The sequence below is a fragment of the Salvelinus fontinalis genome, chromosome 40 (genome assembly GCF_029448725.1).
Source record: "Salvelinus fontinalis isolate EN_2023a chromosome 40, ASM2944872v1, whole genome shotgun sequence".
Classification (NCBI taxonomy): domain Eukaryota; kingdom Metazoa; phylum Chordata; class Actinopteri; order Salmoniformes; family Salmonidae; genus Salvelinus; species Salvelinus fontinalis.
Genome location: NC_074704.1, coordinates 17,820,683 through 17,845,499, shown reverse-complemented (window position 1 = coordinate 17,845,499; position 24,817 = coordinate 17,820,683). Strand labels below are relative to the sequence as shown.

General features: G+C 44.6%; 1 protein-coding gene across 2 annotated transcripts in view; it reads right to left on the bottom strand.

Annotated features, from left to right (window-relative positions):
* The window catches only part of LOC129839509 (trinucleotide repeat-containing gene 6C protein-like), a 142,653-nt gene that overhangs the window by 45,253 nt on the left and 72,583 nt on the right, over positions 1-24,817 (bottom strand). Inside the window, exons 1-3 of one of the 2 annotated variants that reach the window (XM_055907005.1) lie at positions 12,789-13,610; positions 2,227-2,321; positions 255-276 (exon numbers count right to left, since the gene is read on the bottom strand). In XM_055907005.1, the coding sequence (XP_055762980.1) occupies positions 255-276; positions 2,227-2,286 (82 nt within the window). In that variant the 5' untranslated portion in view covers positions 2,287-2,321; positions 12,789-13,610. Of the gene's footprint in view, positions 1-254; positions 277-2,226; positions 2,322-12,788; positions 13,611-24,817 lie in introns of those variants that run through there. The other variant, XM_055907006.1, reaches the window with a different exon arrangement.

Genomic DNA, 24,817 nt, shown 5'->3' with positions numbered 1-24,817 from the left:
AGCACTGCTGATCTCAGAGGAGGAGTTACTGTGCATCAGTGTGTGTTAGACGACGCTGGACTGACTCGATAGCTGTAGGCTACAGGGGCCCCGCTACTACACAGCCCTTGTCTGTATGTCTGTATGTACCTTTATAGCTCATATGAACTCCCTTAATCAGAGCTGATTAGGGCCATGTGTGTCTATCATTTTCAGGTATTTAAAAAAAATTAATAAATGTGTGGCTATGAGCGGCAGTTAGTCATTCCACTCACCTTTGGTTTTCAGGTCAGCAGCCTAGAAGACACACAGGGAGATAGACACAGAGAGAGAAGTCAACAGCTGTAAACGTGTTGTTTTTGTTCAATGATTAATGTGGAGCTAGCAAAACGATGATGATGATGTTTATGTTCCCAGTAGATCTTCATTACATTGCAGGCTGCCAAATTGGATGCAGCCCACAATCACATATTCATACAACGAATGGCTAAATACCTCAAATGAAAATCCAATTGAGAGATATTGAGACATGCTATGTGGGCCTGACTAGACCTGCAAGGTAAAACGCCTCAGTCTTCAAGACCAAAACAGCCCCACCTGGGAAGACGCCTGCTATAAAGTGCCTTGGCACGGCTGCTGGCTAGTGGAAGTGATAATTACAGGCTGTCTAATCTATCTGTGAGTGCAAATGTGTGTGTTAGCAACCCGATCAATATGGGATTTTTGGGTCCGATACTAGGGAGGCAAAGGTCACCGATTCCCAATATACGTTCCGTTTTTTATTTTTTTAGGAGGAGGAATGAAAAACAAATGTTAAAATTAACATTATTAAAGAACATTTTATTTGTGGTTTATATAACCACCAAAAAGCCACTACCGGTATATCGTCTACGAATACGAAAGTAAATACAAAAACACTTGTTCAGTTGACCGTAGGTACAACTAAGTCCGTGGATAAGAATGCAGAAGTGTTTGTGCTGAAGCACCACAAGCACATTAAACAAGGCTGAACGTTACTAATGTCGCCACTAGATGTCAGCATTTGAATTGAGTAGGTTCACTACCGTGCTTTACAACAGGGAAGTAAAGAAACACTATGGCAACCTCGCAACAAAGCACAAGCTAGCTGTACATTATGAAAATGTTTTCTTACTGAAACCACCATGTGAATTATACTGTTATTCAATACAAAATGTATGTATTTGGCTATATATTTCAACTGCAACTAGCATGCGCTGATGACTGAAAACGTTCACACAGGAAAATGCTTGCCGCACTGGTTTTAGTCACACACGTTCACGGATGTCTCACGGATTAGTCTGTGTTCACTTCGGCGTCAATCCAGTGTTTGCACATAAGTAGCACAGATTGCTAGCTAGCTAGAATAATTACATAAATAGCACAAATTGCTAGCTAGCTAGAATAACTACATAAGTAACACATATTGCTAGCTAGAATAACTACATAAGTAGCACAGACTGCTAGCTAGCTAGGCTAACTACCTTGCTGGCTAGCTAGCTAAGTGAGCATACGATGAGGACAGGGCTCCTTGCTTGGTAAAGGGTACTTGTGATTATTAACTCATTGAAATACGCCGTCGCTGGCTGTGGAAAGCCACCATGCCCACTCTCTCACGTCCTGGCGGGCTGAAGGATGTTCAAGGAGCAGCTCTTAGCGCGCCCTCTTCAGGCAAACATTGAAAATGTATTTGTTCATTCTATGTATATAATATCAGTGCATTTCTCTGTGGCATAAAGACCGAAACAAATGTCTGTGAAGAGGCTAATATCGGCCGATAATATCGGTCAACCGATTTATCTGTCGGGCTCTAGTCTATGTTTGTGCATATCATTGTGTTTTTATATGCCTGTGTGTACAATTGTATGAATGTGCGTGAATGGCGTGTGTCTATGTGCGACAGCAACATCTCCTTGGTTACCAGAGCCAGGCTAGTGTTTCCAACAGAGCAGTGTGTGTGTAGCTACTGTGCCAGCTCTAATCTGTCTTTAAATAGGGTCCATACACCTGGCAGTGAGCTGCCTACAGGGTTATAGGCTGTAGGCTAATCCATGAGGTTAAACTAGGGAGGAACTCCCACACTCAGTCATATAGAGACTATACTGAACACACCTACCTGGGGAACAGAGGTGAATGAAGGAGAAGGAGGGAGAAGGTGTAGACTGATGGAGACGTTTTTCAGAAGGATGTACTCGGTTTGAGGAGACAGAGAGACTTAACACAACTCACCTGTTTCTGAGCAGCTTCCTTCTTGGTCTTTTCTTGCTTTTTATTTTTATTTTCTTCCATCAAATGGTTCTCTTCGTGTTGTTAGCTTCTCTCAGCTGCAAACAGAAAGGGAGAGGTTTTCAGAGCAGAGCAGCAGTCTAAGTTCAGTAACCTAGCGCTACAATTTCCCTTTCATCCGCTTAGAGGTCAATGTCAGAGCTAGCAAGCTTTTTCCAGAGAAGACCTTTAGACACCAAGCACATTCAGCATTTCAGAAGTAACAGATTGAGTTGCTTCTTAAATGCAATTTCCTTCATGGCCAGAAAGAGATTGGGGGTGGGGGGAGCAACAGAGAGATACCCGGAAACTGACAGAGGGAGAAATGGGGGGGAAGAGATAGAAAAAAGGAAAGAATGAGAAAAGAACAAACTCAAAGCCTTTCCCAAAGTCTGTCTCCAATGGTCTGCCAGGCAGCCAAAGGAGAGATCAGATAGCTGGAGAACCAGTGAGAGAAAGTGGTTTATTTAAGCCTTTATTTGTTTTGGCTGAAGTTTGGTGACGGTTCCTGGAAACTATTAAAGGTATGAGGAGAGGACTGGGGGAGCCTGTGTGTGTGTACATACGTGTGTTTGTGTGTCTAAAGCCTGCTAATGCAGGTTAGCCATTCCGATCTGGTCAGTGTTGCCAGCTAAGTAAGTGCCACTCACAGTGGACATTCTGGTTATTATCTGGTCAATGGGAAAACTCAAGTGTGGTCAATACTAGACAGCTTCCAACTGACTGGCTGTTCCTCTCACTGCAAATCCAGCATGCTATCGTGGGACTCTGGGATCTCACCGTACTCTTCAACTCCCTCCACACACACACAAATCGGCCATTGTGCTCTGTCCTCAGCAATAGGACGGGCATAAACAAACATTTTTATCAGTGCCTGAGTGACTGACACACACACAGGAGCAGACCTGAGTTCCTCCAGCCTCAGACAAAGTGTCTGCAGACAGTGTCCATAGGGGCCTGCACATGAATAGATTGATGAATTATCATAATAATGAACGGAGAGTAATGACAGGCCCGCCTCCCGGTGTGTTGCCTGTTGGTAGGGGAATGGAACTGTCAATCAAAGTGACAGGCAGGGGCAGGCTGAGAGTGAGTAATGGTGGGGGGGTGTCCATAGGGACAGCCATGTTCTGACACAGAGAGTGGGGGGCCTGTTGCCTCAAGTTAAGGGCAACCAGTGAAGAACAAACACCATTGTAAATACAACCTGTTTATTTATTTTCCCTTTTGTATATCATTACAACATCTGAAATGTCTATTCTTTAGGAACTAATGTTTACTGTAAATATGTTATTGTTTATTTCACTTGTTTATTATCTATTTCACTTGCTTTGGCAATGTAAACATATGTTTCCCCATGCCAATAAAGCACCTTAAATGAAATGGAGAGAGTGCAAGGGAGGGAGACAGACAAGAGATTGCGAGAGAAAGAAATTGGCAGGCATGGCCATTAACAACTGTCAATCTACAGTACAGCTAGTGTACTGCTTAACAGCAAGGAATACTGACAGAGGACATATACAGCTGTAATGACTGAGGGAGGACAGTACAACTCACTATCAAACACTTATTCATTATAGAGGGAACTGTGTGTGTGGTGCACTAGTATCTAATCAGGCAGAAAGGCCGGTTGGTTCTCTGCCTGGTAATAAGAGGGAGCTCAATAGTGTCTCCTCTCTCAGATCTGCCTATTAACCAGACCAGCGCTCTTGCACAGCACTAACAATCCAACAACCCTATAGGCTACCACTCCCCCTTCACCCACCCCCTAGACCAATCACAATGCCCCGTCAGTCTAACTGGCATCTCTCCCCACCACCCCCCCTGCTCTGATATTCCTTGGCACCAGTCCAAAAAGCAGGGGGGGGTTAGGCTTGCTGGCACTGTTCTGAATGTTGAAATCACCCTCAGAATAGGAAGGGGTGGAAGGAGGGAGAAGGGGACATTGGATCAGGATATAAAAATATCCGGCGGGAACCCTTTGTGTGCTGGAATTTTCCAAAAGAGAGCCTCCGACTCAGTCACGAAGCAGTAGATGGACTACTAGCCTACTGCCGCCCTAGCTGTTGTTAACATGGGATCCCCCATACAGCCCATCTGGTGAGCCAGCTTATGAGAGGAGAGAGAAGCGGGGGAAGGGTTATGACAATAATAGTACACCACACGTATTTATTTATTGACCTCATTTCCTAGAAAATACACGGTTAAGGAAACTGATAAAGGATGATGGTCGGTCTATTTTGGTAGCAGGCTAGTAGAGGTTGATCTAACAGACCACGCTGTACAGTACAACTGCCTGACTGGTCCTGTATCCAAGATCATAACAAGCCATTGTTCACTGCTGTGCCCCAATCATCCATAGGAGCAGCATTAGAAATCGAAACCTAATTTATTGATGTGTAGCCTATATTTTGGGTAATTACAGGACTCATCTGTAATAGAGACCTTGGTCTCAGCATGACTTCCTGTCCAAATAAAAGGTTAAATAAAACATTTAGCTTATGTAGGCTATTCCCAAAATATCATGTCAGATATCCATTTCTGCACCGCAGCACAGACCAACTGAAAATAATGTATTGTTATTGTGCTAAATGTCCACTACTGTCCTTCATAGAAATAGATTCAATAGAACGGGCATCCTCATTCAAGTCAATGTTCTATTCGTCTGGTCTGAGCCAGAGATTTAACATGACAGCACAGTGCCAGTGCTCTGTCCCTAACAGAGTCTTAGTGTTGTAACTGTCTCACACTAAATCCAAAGTAGTTGCCATTCAATCTAAATCCTAGAAAGCACAGTACAATTTGAAGACTTAAAGAGCAGCTGGGCCTAACCCGAAAAGAGCCAAAAAAGCAGCATAATTGTGTCGACTAAGACAGAGACAGCACTGCATCCAGCTACAACGCTGAAGCAAACGCTCTGTCTGCTCCAGGAGTTCCTCCTCACAGGAGTTCCCTCCAGAGACAGGACAGAGTCACAAGGGGTGGTGGTGAGCATGGTGCCCTGCTTCTCACTTCTAATTACCCTCAAGGGAGCCAGGTGAGAGGCGAGAGGAAGAAAATGAGAAACGCAAAAGGGGATGAGAGAATGAAAAGCGAGAAAGAGAAATGTACAGTATAGATTGTCAAATAGCATAGTTGTCCAATGACAGAACGAGAGAGAGAGAGAGAGAGAGAGAGAGAGAGAGAGAGATGCAGACAGAGGGGGCACCAGTTTAGGGAAAATGACAAGGGCAGTGTGACTGTGCCCTTGTGTCCCCACTGAGCTGCTGACACCTTCACCCCCAGAGTCAGGCTGACACATTGGGTTGGCTGGGGATCAAGTTACACCTGCCTGGCAGACGCACTCCACACAGAGAGAGACTAGCTGACATACTCTGGTGAAGCAGCGCTCTCTGAACCTGCCTGGCACTCCAGTCTAGTAGGCATATACAGTGTCATATGCCAGTGTTATATACTGTGGAAGACATATAGCCTAGATACATGTATATGGCCCTTCCCCATGTTTTTGGATTACACACTCTTTGTATATACAGATTGATTTGTTTAGCCGCTTTATAGCACACGTCTAACAATTGTTTATGAATAAAAATAGTAGCTGAGTTGAGCACTCAAAGGCATTGTATTGCAAAGGTTTCCTTCCATCTGTGAGCTGCATATAAACTCTGCATGACCAGAATCAAAGCAGACAAAGCATAACAGGGAGGAAAGACTTATATGGTCTGTGAAGATCCTGCTACACAAAAATAGCAGTGCTTGTTAAGAGGGATTAACTGGTGTGTGTGTGTGTGTGTGTGTGTGTGTGTGTGTGTGTGTGTGTGTGTGTGTGTGTGTGTGTGTGTGTGTGTGTGTGTGTGTGTGTGTGTGTGAGAGAGAGAGAGAGAGAGAGACTCACAGCGGCACAGGGAGTCTGAGACGTGTTCACAGAGATGCTGGAGCTGCTGCTCACACCGGGGAGGAGGAGAGGAAAACCGGAGGATGAAAAGACAGGCAGAGCAACACCAATTAAGAACGACAGCCGTCGGGAGAGGGAGAGAGGGAAAGAAGAGAGCAGAGAGGGAGAGAGGAGAGCATATGTGAAGAGAGAGAGAAAGCTCACTGTGGAGCAGAGGAAAAACGAAAAACACAGCAAGATAGAGGAAAGCGAGAAAGAGATATGGAGAAAAGAGAAGCTTAATTATATCTGCGCACCTTGGGTGAGCAAGCAAGGAGGAAAGCCTGAGGAGAAGAGGGGGCTATAGCAGGGGGGAGAGGGAGACCGTCAGGCTCAGGCTGTAGGGCAGTGTGCAGAGCAGAAGTAGACGCCCCTGACAGAGACAAGGTTGCCACGATAGCCGCAAGGCAAACAGTGCTGCGGCGTGCTCCGGAGCCCTTCCGGCTAACACCGCCACTGCACGAACGAACGACGGAGCAAAGCCATGTAGGATGAGGAAGGGAAGAGAGGGGGGTGAAGCCACCACAGTCTCCATCCCCCTTCCTTTTGCTTTCCTGCAGCCAGGCATTAGGAAAGCCACAGCTCTCCTGAGCCCTTTCACACGGCCATTATCCAGGACGGCTACCCACAACCTGGCTGGAGAGTAGTAATTAAACAGCCACCATTAAAGACTGAAGAGACTAGCATAGTCTTAGGCTGTGTCCGAACTGGCACCCCATTCCCTGTATAGTGCACTGCTTTTGGCCAGAGCCCCTACTCCCTATAAAGTGCACAGCTTTTGACCGGATCTGGCACGAGTCTTAGTTTAGTCCAGCTTAAACTTCTAAATGAATGATATGTACCCATTGATTCTTGAGAGATATAACTTATAAATGCCTCATGCCCTTAGTTTAACTGTCGTACCGCATCAGAACCAAAAATAAGCTTGTTTTAATTCAATGTTTGTAAACAAAGTAAATGTAAACACTATTTAGCCTCAAAACATGCATAAAAATATACATTTTGAAGTCATGGATGGTCAGTACTTGCATCCATAGCCCTGTCTATGAATTTGAGGGTGGTTACATTTCTCCAGCCCCACCCCGCATCCTTTTACCGAAACAGGGTTGGGGAGTTGGCTTTGTTATTGTTTCAACGGCTCATTGCTGCTTTAATGCTGATGGACGGGAAAACACGCCTGTAAATTCCCCAACTGAAGTAATAAAAACAGTGTGTCAGTCTCAGTTTTGGAGCATTCTGCTCATTCCAGTCACCAGTGCACTGCTGCTTTAAAGCCAGGTGAAGATCAGCATGTGGAAATATGCCGCCTGCCCTTATGAGTGGGAACAACAGCCATCTCAACTATGCTGCTGGGCTGACTCAATGAATGGAAAAGAGGGGGGTGGTTTTCATGCTCTTGGTTGCTGGCAGCGAGAGCCCAACGAAAGCTAAGAATAAAACTCCTTTGAAGTTTCCTTTTAGAAATGATTAGACGTCAATGTCTACGCTAGCTGCTTCCTCGCTAAGTCAATAGGGAACTTATGTTCTGGCAGTTCATTAGGTAAAGAACTCAAACTTTAAGTTGATAAAAAGCTTCTGTTGTGCCAAAGGCATATGGACTAGACTATCGGGGATACTGCAGTGTATAGATACGGCACGGGGAGTCCGTCAGTTTCTATACTTTTATTTATTTAACTAGACAAGTCAGTTAAGAATAAATTCTTATTTACGATGACGGCCTACCCAGGCCAGACCCTCCCCTAACCCGCACGACGCTGGGCCAATTGTGCGCCGCCCTTTGGGACTCTCGATCACGGCCGGTTGTGATACAGCCTGGGATCGGACCAGGATCTGTAGTGACGCCTTAGAACGCTGCGCCACTCGGGAGCCTAAAGGACAAGGCTGTCAATGGCTGGTCTGATCACATCAGATCTTTTTCGAAGCTGATCCGATTGGTCAGGAGAAAAATAGATCAGAATTGGGCTGCCTGTTTAAAAGCAGCCTAAGCTGCCAGAGAAATGTGGATTGTGGACCGTGACGCCGACAATAAGGAAAAGTACCCGTACTTTTTTCTTAGGCTGAGAAGAGGTACATGACCATAACAGTAATTGAGAAAAGCTCTTAGTAGAGCACTGTACTCTGATAACCTGTACTTCAGCTGGGTTGACAAGCCACATAGGCCACTAGAGAGGTGAGAGAAAAGTGGGTCTATTTGTGAGACAGTCATTCTACTTCAACCCAAGATAGAGTGGAACATTGGCTGGTTGACAACAGTGCTGGAGCAACCTTAACAACCTCAGCTTTTGTTAATGATATGAGGTTGTTTTTACTACTTCATCAAGATGTTTATCAGGACTAAGACGAATGTAAACTAAAGCTGCAAAGCGAAGACTCTAGTATCTACTATCTAGGCATTGGACTACCTTGTTCCAGTACTACTATAGTCTAATAAAACTGTCAAAGCCTTGAGGACTCAACGAAATGAAACCGACAGGAGAAAAAGGCAAACAGTTGGTCTCCTGAATGGAGCCAGTTACCTACATTCCCTCAAGGTTGCTCTGACATTGACTGTCTGCCTTTCATTGCTGCCAACCACAACAGAGAGACAGGATCTGTCAAAAGAAAAAAAAGGCAGAAAGCACAACAGTCTGAGAAAGAGGAAAAATAATATAGCTTAGGTCTGATGTGTTTGAAAGGTGCTGCGAGGAGACAGACTGGGGGGGTCTGAACTTACTAATGCCTTCATGGCTGACAAGATGGATGGGAATTGAGCTAATGTGCAATAGGACAAACAGGCCATCTTATCAAGGTACTTCAGTTACCCCATAAGTAGCTTATTGCAAAAGCTGTGTGTCATTTAGTGCTGTGTTCAACTCATGGAAATCTATGAGGTATTGGAAGAGGCTGAGAAACAGCTAACGTGCATGTAGGCTAAATACAAACATGGACTCCAACTGGAAATACAAGCCAATGTTGAAATATTTTGCCATTCAAAAGTGAAGTGAACAAACAAGACTCAATTGCCATGTGCACTAAAGCACTCAACACTTCGCAGTCAAACTATGCCAAGTATGAATGCCATTCATGTCACTGGGCTGATTCAGACAGGTATCAATGAAGATGCAGGTGGGGATTTGACAGGTATGTTAAAAATAAACAAAGTCTCAACCTAACCTGGAAAAGCCTTAGCACACACATGAATTATCCCACAGCATGTAGCCTAATATAACTTCAGTTATCCACATAACTGCAAACAAACATTGACGATTTTTTTTAGCGTAAGTAAGTTGTCATTACATTGTCTAATAGTCTGACAGAAACAGTACGGTAAGTCCAGCTTCTCTCTGTCCTCTACATGTGATGATGCCCCTCTGCCTCACATCTCTCCAATTAGCCAACATAACAGGGAGGGGGTAGAGGGAGGCCCCCACCAGTCCCAGCCTCGAAACTGACTGGACATTCCCCTAGATCGCTGCCAGATAGTTCCTGCTTGGGTTCCCCCTCCCGATCCCCACTCCTGTGCCCCTGCCAGTTCCTCCTCTCTCACATGGACCAGACGTGCGCAGGCAGGCTGCACCATCGTTAGTTAGTTACAACCTTCTACATTAGGGGTCCTGGCCGATCGACCTCACGCACCCCGTTAACATAAGCAACGGTTATGGCACTTTGAAGGGAGGGTTTCCATTTCCCACTTTCAACCTCTCCTGGCCTCACACACAAGAGGCCGACTCCCCTTGAAGTAATGACATATTGATTTTGTTTACTTTCAAGGAAGACTGCCTTAGTAGGAACTGACAAGTGTTGGCAGGAAAGGAACTAAACTAGCCACCACCGTCCACCCTATTGAAAGATCTTCAATTCATTCTAATTTTGATTACATTACACCAGTCAGACAACAGCTGTTTGGCTAAAGCTTTACCCCGGGACTTATAAAGAACACCATACTGCTATAGGATAATGGGTTTGGCAGAAGCCTTCATTGAATTAAGTTGATTTCACTGTTGACGCCCCTCTACCGCCAGTCCCTGACCAGCCTCAGCCATGACGGCCCCTTGGCACACAGAGAGCATGTTATCCATCAGGCCTGTGTGTTTTTTTTTTAATGCTCGTAATCGCCAGGCTTAGAATTGCAGCGGTGCGCGGAAGCCTGGGTGAGACTGAGATCAGTGTGGGATCTGGATGGATAGACTGAGGCATACGGCACCCCGTGGATTTGCCTACTCTGCTCATGACGTTTTGTCTGCAAGGCTGTTGAGGACATCGACGGAGAATCCAAAGCGGCTTGTGTTTTTACATCCGCCTCAGGCAGCCTTCACTCTAATTTCAAACAAATGATCCTTCTGAACAGGAGATAAAGGGTTTTGGTGTAGTGTTGCTAGGCAGCCATCCCTTGGCTCCTTTACAAGACTCTAATCAAAACAAACGTGTCGTAATCAGTCTGGTAATGAAACAGCTCCCTCTCCAGTTCCATGCATATTTCATTCCCTAAGCACAGCTCTACACTGTTTTATAACATCTATCAGAATTGTCATGTCAATAGTTTAATAAAAGAATGCTTTTTTTCCTGAAGGTCAAAATAACACCTGTAGGTTAAAGTAACGTCATAAGTAGCCAACATCCTCATCATGTTAAGACAACATGCCCAGTCAGTCCCTAGACTGCCCCTTCCTTCCCCATTGCCCTATCACCTGCTGTTGTCTGGAGAGGGCAATGGTGTTCACATGCTTCCAATCCCAAACAGTTTGTGCATATATTATGACGATTGTGACTTTTCGTTTTGGTCTACGGCAAGGGTTTTTCCCGGCTGTTCACAGAGCCAAAGTCAACGCCCCTTCGCCGGTCATTGGTCAACCGTAGGGATTCTTCAAATAAGTGTTTGTTGTCCATAAACAATGTTCGGTGCAGTATTCTCAAAATACACTTGAGAAATACTGCACCAAACATCTTAGTTAGATGTCAAATTGTGTGACTAAGATCTCCTTGACAAAATCATCAACATTTGTGAAAGATTTGTTGAGTTATCCTAGATTAATTCAGACTATTTTGAGGAACTGTATACTGTTACGGCGTCTCCAGATGGACAAAGAGTACTATCTCAGCCTTTTTTAAATTTTCAAGCCAAGTTCTTTTAAGGGAGTACACGAGCACACTCGTTCGGCCAGCTGAACCGAAGCATGCAGAAACCTTAAGCCACCAAACAGTATGGCAACAGACGTAACGCCCCTTCACCAGCGGCTGCCCCCCCCCCCCCCACAGACCCTTTTCACTTCCACTGAGTGCTTACAGACCCCAAAAACGTCTTTACAATTTTCCCATCCCCTCCACTCCCCCTTGAATGCCCAAGGGGGTTGAACAGGGGTGGTGAGTGTCCCCCTGACAGAGGGAGAGAAAGGTTGCTGGGGTGTAGGGTTTAGTTTGGGGACTGTCAGTTGGGCTAGAGCGTCGCAGGGTGGAGGGGCGGCATCTTCACAAACTGATTAAGAACCGCAGCACGTTAACCAACTGGCAGCCAGAGCCTTCAGATTGACATTAAATGGTCACACTCCTCCCGGTAAGCACGTTAAGCATTCTATATACCCACCATGTCCCCCACTCCCCGGTCTCTATCCCCGCTCGCTATGCATTTCATTATTGCCCCACTGGTGTGTGAAGATTGAGATAAAATGGGGGGGGTTGGGGCTAAAGGATCTACTCCACCACTTTGGTATGGGAGGATGCATAGGGATAGTAGGGGGAAATCAACGGAAGGCGACAGTTCAATCACAACTCATACCATCCTCTACTGTATGAAAAGGGGGTAGTGATGTCTAACAAATAAACAAACACTGCCCAGTGCCTTCCAGATTATTGTAGCAATTTGATGGAATGGAATCAACATAGAGGAATAATGAACGTCTCAAATATTACTTGTGTGGGGTATGCCTTTTGCCTATATTTCAGGATGAGTATGACACAGTCAATTGACTTATTTGACATGGAAAGTATTCCCACCAAGAAAAATCTGCGCTTTTCCCACAACAATTGTATTCGCTCGAATCAGGACAGCCAGTCCATTCCAGTGTCATTTCAATCCGCGCTAAACTGACCATTAATTAGATTATATTGCCTGCCTCTGGTGCTGCTGGTTTGCGATTCTTAACACAAAACTCGCGTGCATTTCCATCCAAACCAATGGATAAATCATGGTGTGTTTTAGAGTAGGCAACCCCTGTCAATAACAGCTAACGTTACCAACGAGATATCATAATTATTTATAACCGTGAAACTAAGCCGATCAGCAATGTACGCTGCCCTTGTAGTCATATTTAAAGTTTCAGCTTGTTGGCATCAAGTCTTATCAGCCTAACTACTATCATTGACATTGGCTCGTTTACTGTAAAGTAAAATAATATAGCTGACGTTACCCTTTCCCATAATGTATTGCTATAAATCATCAGCTAATGCAAGTTAGTAAATAAAAGCAATGTAACTATGAAAACTGGAACAGTAGAAAAACACTAACGGTAGTGTTAGTGCTCGAGTCACATAATAATAGAATACAATGTATGTGGCTTGAGCTGGTGTGACGCCGCATGTCAAACAATCTGTGGTTGGATATCAATAAAGTATTCCTTACCTTGCGTAATCACACGTTGAGCTTTGGCAGCTTTCAATACAAAGTTGGTGCATGGCAGAGAATGATGCAGAAAAGCATTCTCCTGTGCCTTTTCCGAAAAATACCCGTAAATGACAAATCAGGAATTTTGTCTTCGCAGTTATCCAGCTAGCTAGCATTAGCCACCTTCAGCTCTCGTGCTGCAGGGGCTTACTGACTGACTGGATAACTGTTTGAGCAGCTTCATAACAAAAATACCGAGATCGATACTTGAAAAACACACAGCAAGAACTTTGTATTTTAGCGCAACGATGCACTAAAAGGACAATTTTCGCAACACAAAGCAATGCTAAACGTCAAAAGTATCACGTTATAGAAAAAAATATCGAAAAAAGCAGCAAAACGAAAAAACAGAAACAATTCGACTCAAAAAGTAGCTGAGTTGTTAACGTTAGCTAGTTGGCATTAGTCATTGACTGTTGTAAGGAGTCATTTGTAAATTAAAGAAAACAGGCAGATTTCAGTAAATTGTCGACGAAAATTGCTAGCTAGCTAGCCGACTTGGGTTAAAGTGCAAAATGAAATATTTTGTGTTTAGGCCGCTAGCTGAGGAGCTAGCAGGTTAGCAACAACATCTGACCGACGACCTTGCTACTACGAATGCAAATTGAAAAACGAATCCAAGAAAATACATTCTCGAAAAATCCAAATGTAGGAGTGGACAGTCATAATGCGTTCAGTGAGCTCTCGTTGACAGCGTTCTTGCAGCCATTTTGTTCAAACTAAGACCGCTCGCTCTCTCCTCTGAGCAGAAATAATGTAGGAAGTGGCCCCTATGCCCAAGCAGCCAATCCACGTGATCTCCCACTAACAACACAGCATGATCCCGCCCCGTCGTACCCTTGACAATGGCAGTCTGATTTGCTCACTATAATAAATGATGGACAGGCAGATATAGAGGCTGATAAAATTGTGCATGTTTTATTTGCAGCCTACCTTGGGCACTATTCAGTTGCATATGTGTGGTAAATATGTGGTATTGACTACCATATAGGTTATTTCTGTTAGGCCATGTAAGTCACCAATATGTTTATATTTACGGCAATGCAAAATAACAAATTTAGTTCTGTGAATAAAAGGCTAAATACTTTCAATAATGTATCAAAATAGTATGTGATTAGTTTGCAAATTAGAAGTTTATGCTAGAAGAATAAATAATTTTACAAGGGCCCTTGATTCTATCACATTACCTTCCTTAAAATCTTGAAGTCACATGAAGTCCACCAAGAAGGAGCATATTTCAATTCCAGACTAATTGACAATTGATTGATGAAGGACGACTATTCCCCTTGTTCTGCTTCTCAGATTCAAGAAAGGATTGTGGCCCCAACTCATTCTCGATGCCTCTTTTCTTATGGAAATGACCATGCATCGTGCAGTATGCACACAGTGGGAATAGGTCAAAGTTGTGGTCCACAAAGGGGAGAACTGACCAGTGAGAACAGCCTAGACTAGACTGCACAGCCCCATAGATCACAGCAGAGACTGTCAATGAGAAAGCCAGAGCCCAGAAAAAGTTTCTTCCTATTCAAGGCAAGCTGCCCAAAGCTATTGCGAAAGCCAACTCTAGCTGAATGGGAAAAGCAGCTGTTTAAACTTGGGGGTTAAGGGAGGTGAGCAGAGGAGGCTGCATTCCTTGGAGTTTTCATGTGATAACAAACTTGTAATACTGCCACACACAGTGAGCTCCAAAAGTAAAACTATGAGGTTAAAGTGCAGACCGCTAACTTTAATTTGAGTGTATGTTCATCCATATTGGGTGAACAGTTTAGAAATTATAACCCTTTTTGTACATCGTCCCCCCCATTTTTGGGGACCAAAAGTATTTGGACAAATGCACTTATATGTGTATTAAAGTAGTAAAAAGTTAAGTATTTAGTCCCATATTCATAGCACGCAATGACTACATCAAGCTTGTGACTACACATTTGTTGGATGCATTTGCTGTTTGTTTTGGTTATGTTTCAGAATATCTTGTGCCCAGTAGAAATTAATTGTAAATAATGTATTGTGTCATTTTAGAGTCACTTTTATTGTAAATAAGAATATAATATGTTTCTAAACACTTCTACATTAATGTGATTTCTACCATGATAATGTGGATGCTACCATGAATCCTGAATTAATTGTGAATAATGATGAGTGAGAAAATTAGACGCACAAATATCCTACCCCCAAGACATGCTAACCTTTCACCATTACAATAACAGGGGAGGTTAGCATTTTGGAGGGGTATGTGTCACTGTCCCAATACTTTGAGGTCACTCTATATACTGTAGGTAGGTGTGAGGTTATTCACATTACAATACTGCACTTTTGTAGAGTGCATTTTGCAAGCACTTGCCAGCATCAGAGCAAGCCTGCCATCCAGGCAGGCTAATGCAGAACTAACATCCACGTTTGCAGAACTCTCACCACAAAGTCATTAGTGCACTTTAAAAAGAGAGATGGAGATCTATGCCCCCACGTAGGACACCATCACATCTCCCACTTTAACAGTGAGTGGCAAGTACCTGGACGTGAATGCAGAGAAGAACAAAAGGGTAAACAACTGACATCTATTCTGAGTTTACATCCTAAATGGCACCCTTTTCCCTACATAGTGCACTACTTTGGACCAGAGCCAGTCAAAAGTAGTGCACTACATGGGGAATAGGGTGCCATTCGGGACGATGTTTAATCAGTGCCGCATTTTATTTTTTAGGTGTCTCAGATGATTCTTTGACTTGGGCCAATTTCCCTAATTGCTTTCACATTTAAGCTAGCCGTCTGATGGAGGGGCGGCAATGAGAAAGGTCTGGTTGATATTCTGTTAAGAGGAAATCCAGACATGAAGCGAGGCGGACGGACTGCGGCGCTGGCAATCACTCACTTTCTCCTCTCTTCTGCTCTCCTGGGATACTCCTCTCCTCCGTCTTTCTTTCCCTTTCTTTCTTTTCTTCATTTAAGCACCCTGTGCTCATGTCTTTTGTTTTAATTCCAGTTCAATCATGAGTGCGTTCCACAGAAGGTTTTAATTTCTTGCCTGCCGTGAGATCTTGCTACCAGAGAGACACTCCCACACACAAGTTACTGTATATCTGCGCACACACACTATTGTGGTTACATGTATATTTGATGCATGTGCTTTCGCTACAGTTGAACATTTTTTAAATGTTATACTTTAAACATGCTTGCCATGAGGGGAAGTATCACTCCCTTCTGAAACATTTCTAGACAGTCAAAACTGAGACAGACACAATCAAGAACCAATTGTACAAAGCAAATCTCAATAGGTTTGGCATTTCTTTAATAAACAGACTGAGATATTCCATGTGTTATGATGATGAAGAATACTAGCCTGGTCCCAGATCTGTTTGTGCTGTCTTGCCATCTCCTATTGTCATTGGAGAGCTAAACATTCAAGCTGTCAAGACTGCAGAAACAGATCTTGAACCAGGTCAGAAGAAAAGTACATATAAATGACAATCCAGCCAAAAGTCTACAATTTATCAGTTCTCACGACACGAAAGCCCCTCTCCCAATTTTCAGTTAATTGCCTTATCTTGTGGAATTAGGAATTAACAAAATAAATATGACCGGGTGAAAAGCCAAACAATTCACTGAACGACGAGCCAAAAAGTGGATCTTTGTTTACACTCCCTCCCTTGTCATTACCTCTAAAAATGGCACCCTATTCCCTAAGTAGTGCACTACTTTTGACACAAAATGGCACGCTATTCCATATATAGTGCACTACTTTTGACCCCAAATGGCACCCTATTCCCTATATAGTGCACTACTTAGTATTTTGGGTCGGCAGGTAGCCTAGTGGTTAGTGCATTGGGCCAGTAACCGAAAGGTTGCTAAATCAAATCCCCGAGCTGACAAGGTAAAAATCTGTCATTCTGCCCCTGAACAAGGCAGTTAACCCACTGTTCCTAGGCCGTCATTGTAAATAAGAACTTGTCTTAACTGACTTGCCTAGTTAAATAAATAAAACAATTATGTAAAAAAATGTTTAACTAATGCAGTAGACAGGGAACCCATCACTGGTCCCCTGTCTGGTGCAGAATGATAGATGCTAGGCCAGGTTTTTGGTATTGATCATGAATCCTGAATCCTCCAGTCTGGAGATTACGCCTAGGAGTAATCAAAATGCAGACGGTGGCTGCCGCTCCGTTCAAAGTGACATTTCCAAAGGCATGACTTGACGTATGCTAAATGTAACAGCGATGATAATTCCGACATGGGAGTACCAAAAGACAACAACCAAACTAGAGCCTGAGTGTGCCCAACTCTGCAGTTTTCACCCTATTGAATAGAGAGGTGACTATCAACGTTCCACGCACCAATAATACAAATCATAACATCATTCCATGCTGCTACAGGTATAAGATTCATTCAGCAATCCAGAAACCATGAAACTAGTCATTTACTGTAGTAGTGGTAGGGCTGTCATATAACCTATACTGTCATCTTCTCTGAGGGCCATACCATTGTAATGTGAGAAGAGGGCCTTTAGAAAGCATATTGCCATACCCATCAGGTGGACAGAGCCTTTTTTATTATAGACCTTGTAAAGATTACAGTGAATTACCCAGAGAACAGAGGGAAAGGACAATAAAATCTGTGAAAGAGAGCGAGAGGAATAGAATCTGGAATAGAGAGCGAGAGAGAGAGAGAGGCAGAGCCTGTTTACCGGTGCAGTGCGTAGTGGACCTTGGCCACAGGGTGACTGATTCAATTTCTATACAGGGGACAACAACAAGCAGAGCTTCTACAGAATAGCCGGTTACAGCAGCAGGCCTAGGGGACTGTATCGACTGAGGGAGGGGTGTGTGTGTGTGTATTGTAGTGCTGGTGGTGTGTTATATGTGCCGAAGGGAGAGTGGAGCAGTGCGGTGCAGTAGGACAGCGTTTCTGAGCTGTGGTAATTTCCCCAGAGAGTACTGGCCAGGGAGAGGGAGGAGAAGGAAGGAGGAGTGGAAGAGGGAAGGAGGGAGGAAGAGAGAGGGAGTGTGTTCAGAAATAATGAGGGATGATACAAACAGCATAGGCTGGAGTAATGGAAAGTGTGGCGAATGAGAGGAAAGGAAGGTTCTTCCAACGCACAGCATCATTAAAAACTCTTTTCAAGCTTTATTTTTGTGACCACTCCTGTCAACACATTTAATAAGCCCATTTCTATTCTCATTTCCAACGTGTAATTTTTATCAATAAGCAGTTTAAGTGCCCTATTGTTTTTGTTGCTAATTCCATCTATTAATTACACTTCAGGTTTACTGATGACCTTGCATATTTTGTTGTTCGTGGTGCCCCTTAATATTAGCATACATTAATCCCAGCTTATCTTTCATCCCAATAAATAGCTCTTTGCATATTGTTTTGTGTGTGTGTGTGTACATGTGAGTGTGTGTATACCGTTCTGTTTGTGTGTGTACATGTGAGTGTGTGTATACCGTTCTGTTTGTGTGTGTGTGTGTGTACATGTGAGTGTGTGTATACCGTTCTGTTTGTGTGTGTGTGTGTGTGTGTGTGTGTGTGTGTGTGTGTGTGTGTGTGTGTGTGTGTGTGTGTGTGTGTGTGTGTGTGTGTGTGTGTGTGTGTGTGTGTGTGTGTGTGTGTGTGTGTGTGTGTGTGTGTGTGTGTGTGTGTGTGTGTGTGTGTACAGTGCTTGACTTGGGCAGGAGCTCACCGGAGCAGAGTATCGGCAACTTATTTTCTACTGCTAGAGCTCCTGTTCCTGTTATAGAATATTATTGTGGAGCACCTGTACCTAAATATAAACAGTACCGGCACCCAAAATGAGTACTGGGACCTATTTCTGTCATAGTCAAGCACTGTGCGTGTTTGTGTGCATACATTAACGTATGCATGGGTATTTGCCCCCGCCCTCTCCACAAATTCATTAACGGGAATAAGACCTGTGTGGATTTTATGGTGTTTTGGGAACCGACTGGCTAATCAGATTTATTGCACACTTAAGCTTAATTAATTGCATTTATGGATTCAAATGAATAATGAAGTGCTCACAAGCGTTGTTTCTGTTTCATCAACCTGCAGAGAGGCAAGCCACTGGAACGATGATAATGACATGGGGATGGGACAGGAGAGCTGTCAATCAACTAAGGTTCAACTCAACAATATCTACTCTTATAGAATGCCATGTTCCTCTAACTACCAATGAAATTAGCCAAATGTAGCCTATTAGATGTATTTCAAATGGGATTGGATTAATTTGTTTTGTATGCAAATATGGCTTCTGGTTTAGAAATCTATGATTATAGGAATAGACAACTGATTCAACCACTAACAGATTTACAACAGAGGGGAAAAATAAGTGTGTGTGTCTGCACGCACGCTCTACGTCTTTGTCCTCATTGGACCTCCCCATACGCTCCAAGCTTTCCATTAGAAAAGGTGGCACTTGTCCAATGAAAGCCAATGTGTATTACTGTGTATTACTACCTGGGCCTCCACAAACAGACAACATATCCTGACCTTCATATGATCTACCACCAGATCAATAGCATCATCATTGCAGAGGACTGTCCACAGATTAACCCAGCCAGGGCTCCTGCACGCACGCACACCTTCCCCCAGCAGGGCCCCATCGTCATCGATCAGCCTGTATTGACTGACACAGAACTGCCGTGTGTATTGTACACACACACACACACACACACACACACACACACACACACACACACACACACACACACACACACACACACACACACACACACACACACACACACACACACACACACTGCTGTTGACTCTGATTTTTACTGGCTGCCTGGCTGGCATGGTGATTACTGGGGGGAAGGGAGAGTGTGGGTGTTTTGGAATAAGAGCAATGGCGGTGGAGGGAGGAAATGATTTTTTTTGTGGGCACAGTGGCTTGACCTTTGACTTGAGGGCACATACTGTACACAATGTTGGTGGGACGTGCTGTGGTTTTTTCATTAGCTGGCAGAGTTACAATGTTATGGCTATGGATGGAAATTATATTACGCACACACACAAAGACAAACCACATCTCCATAAACATGCACCCACACACAAACAAAACAACAATGCGAGGGACAAGCAAATCAATAACAACACGGCTTTTATCCGCCAAAAGGCAGCCAAGTCATTCCCTCTCCCATATAAATGTAGGTGGCATATCCAAAGGCTAGGGCTGATATTTAGGAGTCCATTAACAGAGGTCTGAGATGGGTTAATTCACTGTTTGCAGCACCAGGAACCCCAGGGCCTCAGGGCACAGAGAGAGAAGGGAGGGATGCAGAGAAGATGGAGGGGGTAGGGTGTTGGTTGGGCGTTGGAGAGAGGGGTTTGTGTTGAGCAATATCATCCCTTTCCCCTCTTTTTCTCTTTGCCTCTCTGCCCACCACCGTGTCATTTTGATTAATGCTGCTTTCCTTTGCGGTCACAGGAATAGTGCCCCCCCTCCCACACACACACGGACTGGAGGGGGGTAATGGCGGCTTAATTCACTCCCTGGTGAAAGCTGTGCTCTCTCCACGGCGGCTGTGGCTCTAATCTGAAATGCAATCAAAACTGTCCGTAATACAATGGTGTTTCAAGAGGCTAGAGAGAGAACCCTAATGGTATATTTTATATTTGAGATTCTTCAAAGTAGCCACCCTTTGCCTTGATGACAGCTTCGCACACTCTCAATTAACAGGTGTACCTTTGTGGAATTTCTTTCCTTCTTAATTCGTTTGAGCTAATCAGTTGTGTTGTGACAAGGTAAGGGTGGTATACAGAAGATAGCCCTATTTGGTACAGGACCAAGTCCATATTATGGCAAGAACAGCTCAAATAGGCAAAGAGAAATGATAGTCCATCATTACTTTAAGACATGAAGTCAGTCAATGCGGAAAATGTCGAGAACTTTGAAGGTTTCTTCAAGTGCAGTCGCAAAAACCATCAAGCGCTATGGTGAAACTGGCTCTCATGAGGACCGCCACAGGAAAGAAAGACCCAGAGTTGCATAACCCCAGTATATCGTGGACAGAGAGGAGGTTGTTGGGTTGGTCGCAGGAGTGTCAGGGGAGGTGTCTCTCTGTGTCAATATGTGCCACCTCCGTGGAAAGTCTGGACCTGGCCACCCACGTCCCTATCCTGGAGGAGTACCGGGACCTACAGGTGGCTTTTCCGAAGACTCGTGCAACGTGCCTGCCCCCTCATCGCCCATGGGACTGCACTATCGACCTACTGTCTGGTTCTACCCTCCCGCGGGGGCACATCGACCCTCTCTCGCATGCAGAGACCAAAGCCATGGAGGCCTACGTCCAGGAGGCGCTGGCCCAAGGATTCATCCTCTCCGGCCACCTCCAGCTTCTGTTTCCTGAAGAGGGAGGGAGGTCTCCGCCCCTGTATCGATTACCGGACACTGAACAAGGCTACTGTTAGATTCAGTTATGCCTTGCCTCTCATACCCACTGTGACCGAACAGATGCATGGTGCTAAATACTTTACTAAATTGTATTTACTCAGTGCCTACAACCTGGTGCGCATCAGAGAGGGGGATGAATGGAAGACCGCCTTCAGCACCAGCACAGAGTACTACGAATACAGGGTAATGCCTTACGGCCTGACAAATGCACCCTTGGTGGTTCAATCATTCATTAACAAGGTGTTTAGAGACATGTTGTGTTGCTGTGTAGTGGGGTAGACAGACAACATCTTGGTGTACTCCACTACACACGAGCAACATGTCTCATGTCAGGTCCGTTTTGGAGAGGCTGATAGGGCATCCCCTGTACTCCAAGGCGGAGAAGTGCCTTTTCTTTCAGCAGGCTGTCTCCTTCCTGGGCTATCGGATATCCACCGCGAGAGTGGAGATGGAAGAGCAGAGGGTCAATGCAGTACGGTCGTGGCCTGTTCCATCCAACATCAAGGCGGTGCAGCGCTTCCTTGGTTTTGCCAATTATTTCAGGCGCTACATTAGGGGTTTCAGCAGAGTTGTGGCCCCTCTCCCCTTCCTCCTGAAGGGAGGTCCTCGACAGCTGCGCTGGACTGGGGTGTCCAACGAAGCCTTCTGTGCGCTCAAGGAACGTTTTACTAACGCATCTGTTCTGGCTCACCCTGACCCGTCTCTGTCTATATTGGAGGTGGACGCCTCTGAGGTTGGAGGTGCCTAAACTCCATCCATGCACCTTCTATCCACGGAAGCGGTCTCCCGCAGAGCGGAATTACGGCGTGGGGGATCGTGAGTTGTTGGCTGTCAAGAAGGCGCTGAAAGCATGGCGGCACTGGTGGCTGGAGGGTGCTAAACACCCATTCATTGTCTGGACAGACCACAGGAACTTGGAGTACATTCAAGCAGCGAAGAGGTTGAACCCGCGTCAGGCTAGGTGGGCCCTATTCTTCACCAGGTTTGACTTTACACTCTCCTACCGGCCGGGATCAAAGAATGTTAACCTGTTGGGGATGGGGGCGCTGTTTAGACTATTTATGCTAATTTGGCTAATTTTTTAAACGGCTTCCCACAAAATCCTTGATCGTACAATATGCATATTATTATTATTATTGGATAGAAAACAGTCTATAGTTTCTATAGGAGTTGAAATTTTGTCTCTAAGTGGAACAGAGCCCATTCTACAGCAATTTCCCTGACATGGAGTCAGATTTGAGAAATGTTGGCCACTCTTCTGAAGTCAGTTAAAAGGGCACTGTCGTTGCTATGACTATACGGACACTTCTTACGTCTTCCCCTGGATGCCTTTACGTGATGACGATTCCAACGGGGTCGATTGCGCGTTCACAGGCCCTACAAATGAAAAAACCCTGAAGCTAGTCATTCTTTGGGAGCTGCGTCATGAGCCTAGAGGACACCGGCGCGCACCTGTTCCAAGCGTTAGTTTAGCCTGTTATATTTCTCCGGTCATCTTTTCACTCGTTATAGGAGTTAAAAACATCATAAGGTAGTTAATTTAAAGCGTTTTATAGCAATTTATATCCGTTTAGTGCGATTTTGGGACATTTATTTTTGCAACGATGTGAAAAGTTGGGCACGCTTTTCAGTTCATCCCGAACGCAGTTGACATTTCCACATGGCAAGAGGACAGCTTTCCACCAAAAGACGATTTCTCCCAAGAAAGGATCCTTTGCCCAAGATACTGATGGAAGAACAGCTCAAGGTAGGACATTTTTATTATGATAAATCGTGTTTCTGTCGAAACATTTTAGTGGCTTAGGACGCCATGTTTTTTGACGTAGCTTCGCTTGGCGCAAACTGTATTGAAAAGTAAGGATAAATTAAAAAATGTAATAACGCAATTGTATTAAGAATTAAATTGTCTATCAATCCCTGTCCACCCTATATTTTTTAGTCACGTTTATGAGTATTTATGTATAAGAGTAGATCACTGTCTAAGTGGCGCAAGGACTTTTTCTTTACCAGCTTGTCTACATTTCACATTGTCTAACCATGATTTTGGTGGCTAAATATAAACATTTTCGATCAAACTGTATATGCATGTTGTAATGTGATGTTACAGGAGTGTCATCGGAAGAATTCTGAGAAGGTTAGTGAAAAAATTAATATCTTTTGGCGATGTTGACTTTTATCGCTCACTTTGGCTAGAATCAATGCTGGGCTGCTAATTGCTATGTGCTAAGCTAATATAACGATTTATTGTGTTTTCGCTGTAAGACACTTAGAAAATCTGAAATATTGTCTGTATTCACAGGATCTGTGTCTTTCGATTCGTGTATGCTGTGTATTTTTACGAAATGTTTGATGATTAGTAGTTAGGTAAACACGTTGCTCATTGTAATTATTCTAGTCCATTTGTGATGGTGGGTGCAATTGTAAACTATGCCATCTACCTGAAATATGCACTTTTTTCTAACAAAACCTATCCCATACCATAAATATGTTATCAGACTGTCATCTAATGAGTTTTTTTGTTGGTTAGGGGCTATAAATATCTTAGTTTAGCCGAATTGGTGATGGCTACTGGTGTTGGTGGACAAATAAAAGATGGTGGATTATGCTAATGTGTTTTTAGGTAATAGATGTACATCTTTACATATTGTGTCTTCCCTGTAAAACATTTTAAAAATCGGAAATGTTGACTGGATTCACAAGATCTGTGTCTTTCATTAGCTGTATTGGACTTTAATGTGTGAAAGTTAAATATTTTTAAAAAATATTTTTTTTGAATTTCGCGGCACTGGTTTTTCAGTGGGGGGGGGGGGTGTGCCGCTAGCGCCACGCTGATCCTAGACAGGTTAAGGCCGATGCGTTGTCCCGGGGGCATGACACAGAGGATCGGAGCGAGAAAGTGACACCCATTATTCCCCTGTTCCGCATTGTGGCTGTTGTGGTGTGGAATGTGGACGCGGACATCCGTCGAGCCCTGCAGCAGGAGCCCTCACCTGCTCACTGTCCCGAGGGGTGTATCTACGTGCCCTCTGGTATGCGGGACTGTCTCCTCGCCTGGGCACACACAGCACCAGTGTTGGGGCACCCGGATATAGCCAGTACTATCGACCGTCTCTCCGCTAAGTAATGGTGGCCCACCTTGGCCCGGGACGTCCGGGTTTATGTCTCTTCATGCTCCACCTGCGCACAGAGCAAGACACCTAGACACCTCCTCTATGGCAGACTCCAACCCCTGGCGGTTCCACAACAACCCTGGTCCCATTTCTCCGTGGACTTTGTCACAGACCTTCCCCCCTCAGAGGGGCACACAGTTTTTAAAAGCCTGTCGTTTGATTCCTCTGCCTGGTCTCTCTACAGCCCTGCAGATCGCGGAGGATCTCTTCTCTCACGTCTTCCGGCACTACGGGATCCCGGAGGACTCCCGTGTCTGGAAGGCCTTCATGGAACGACTGAGGATCACGATCAGCCTCACCTCCGGGTACTGTCCCCAATCAAATGGGCAGGTGGAAAGGGTACATCAGGAACTGGGTAGGTACCTTCGTAGTTACTGTCAGGACCGGCCCGGGGGAGTGGGTTGCGTTTCTGCCTTGGGAAGAATTGCGCA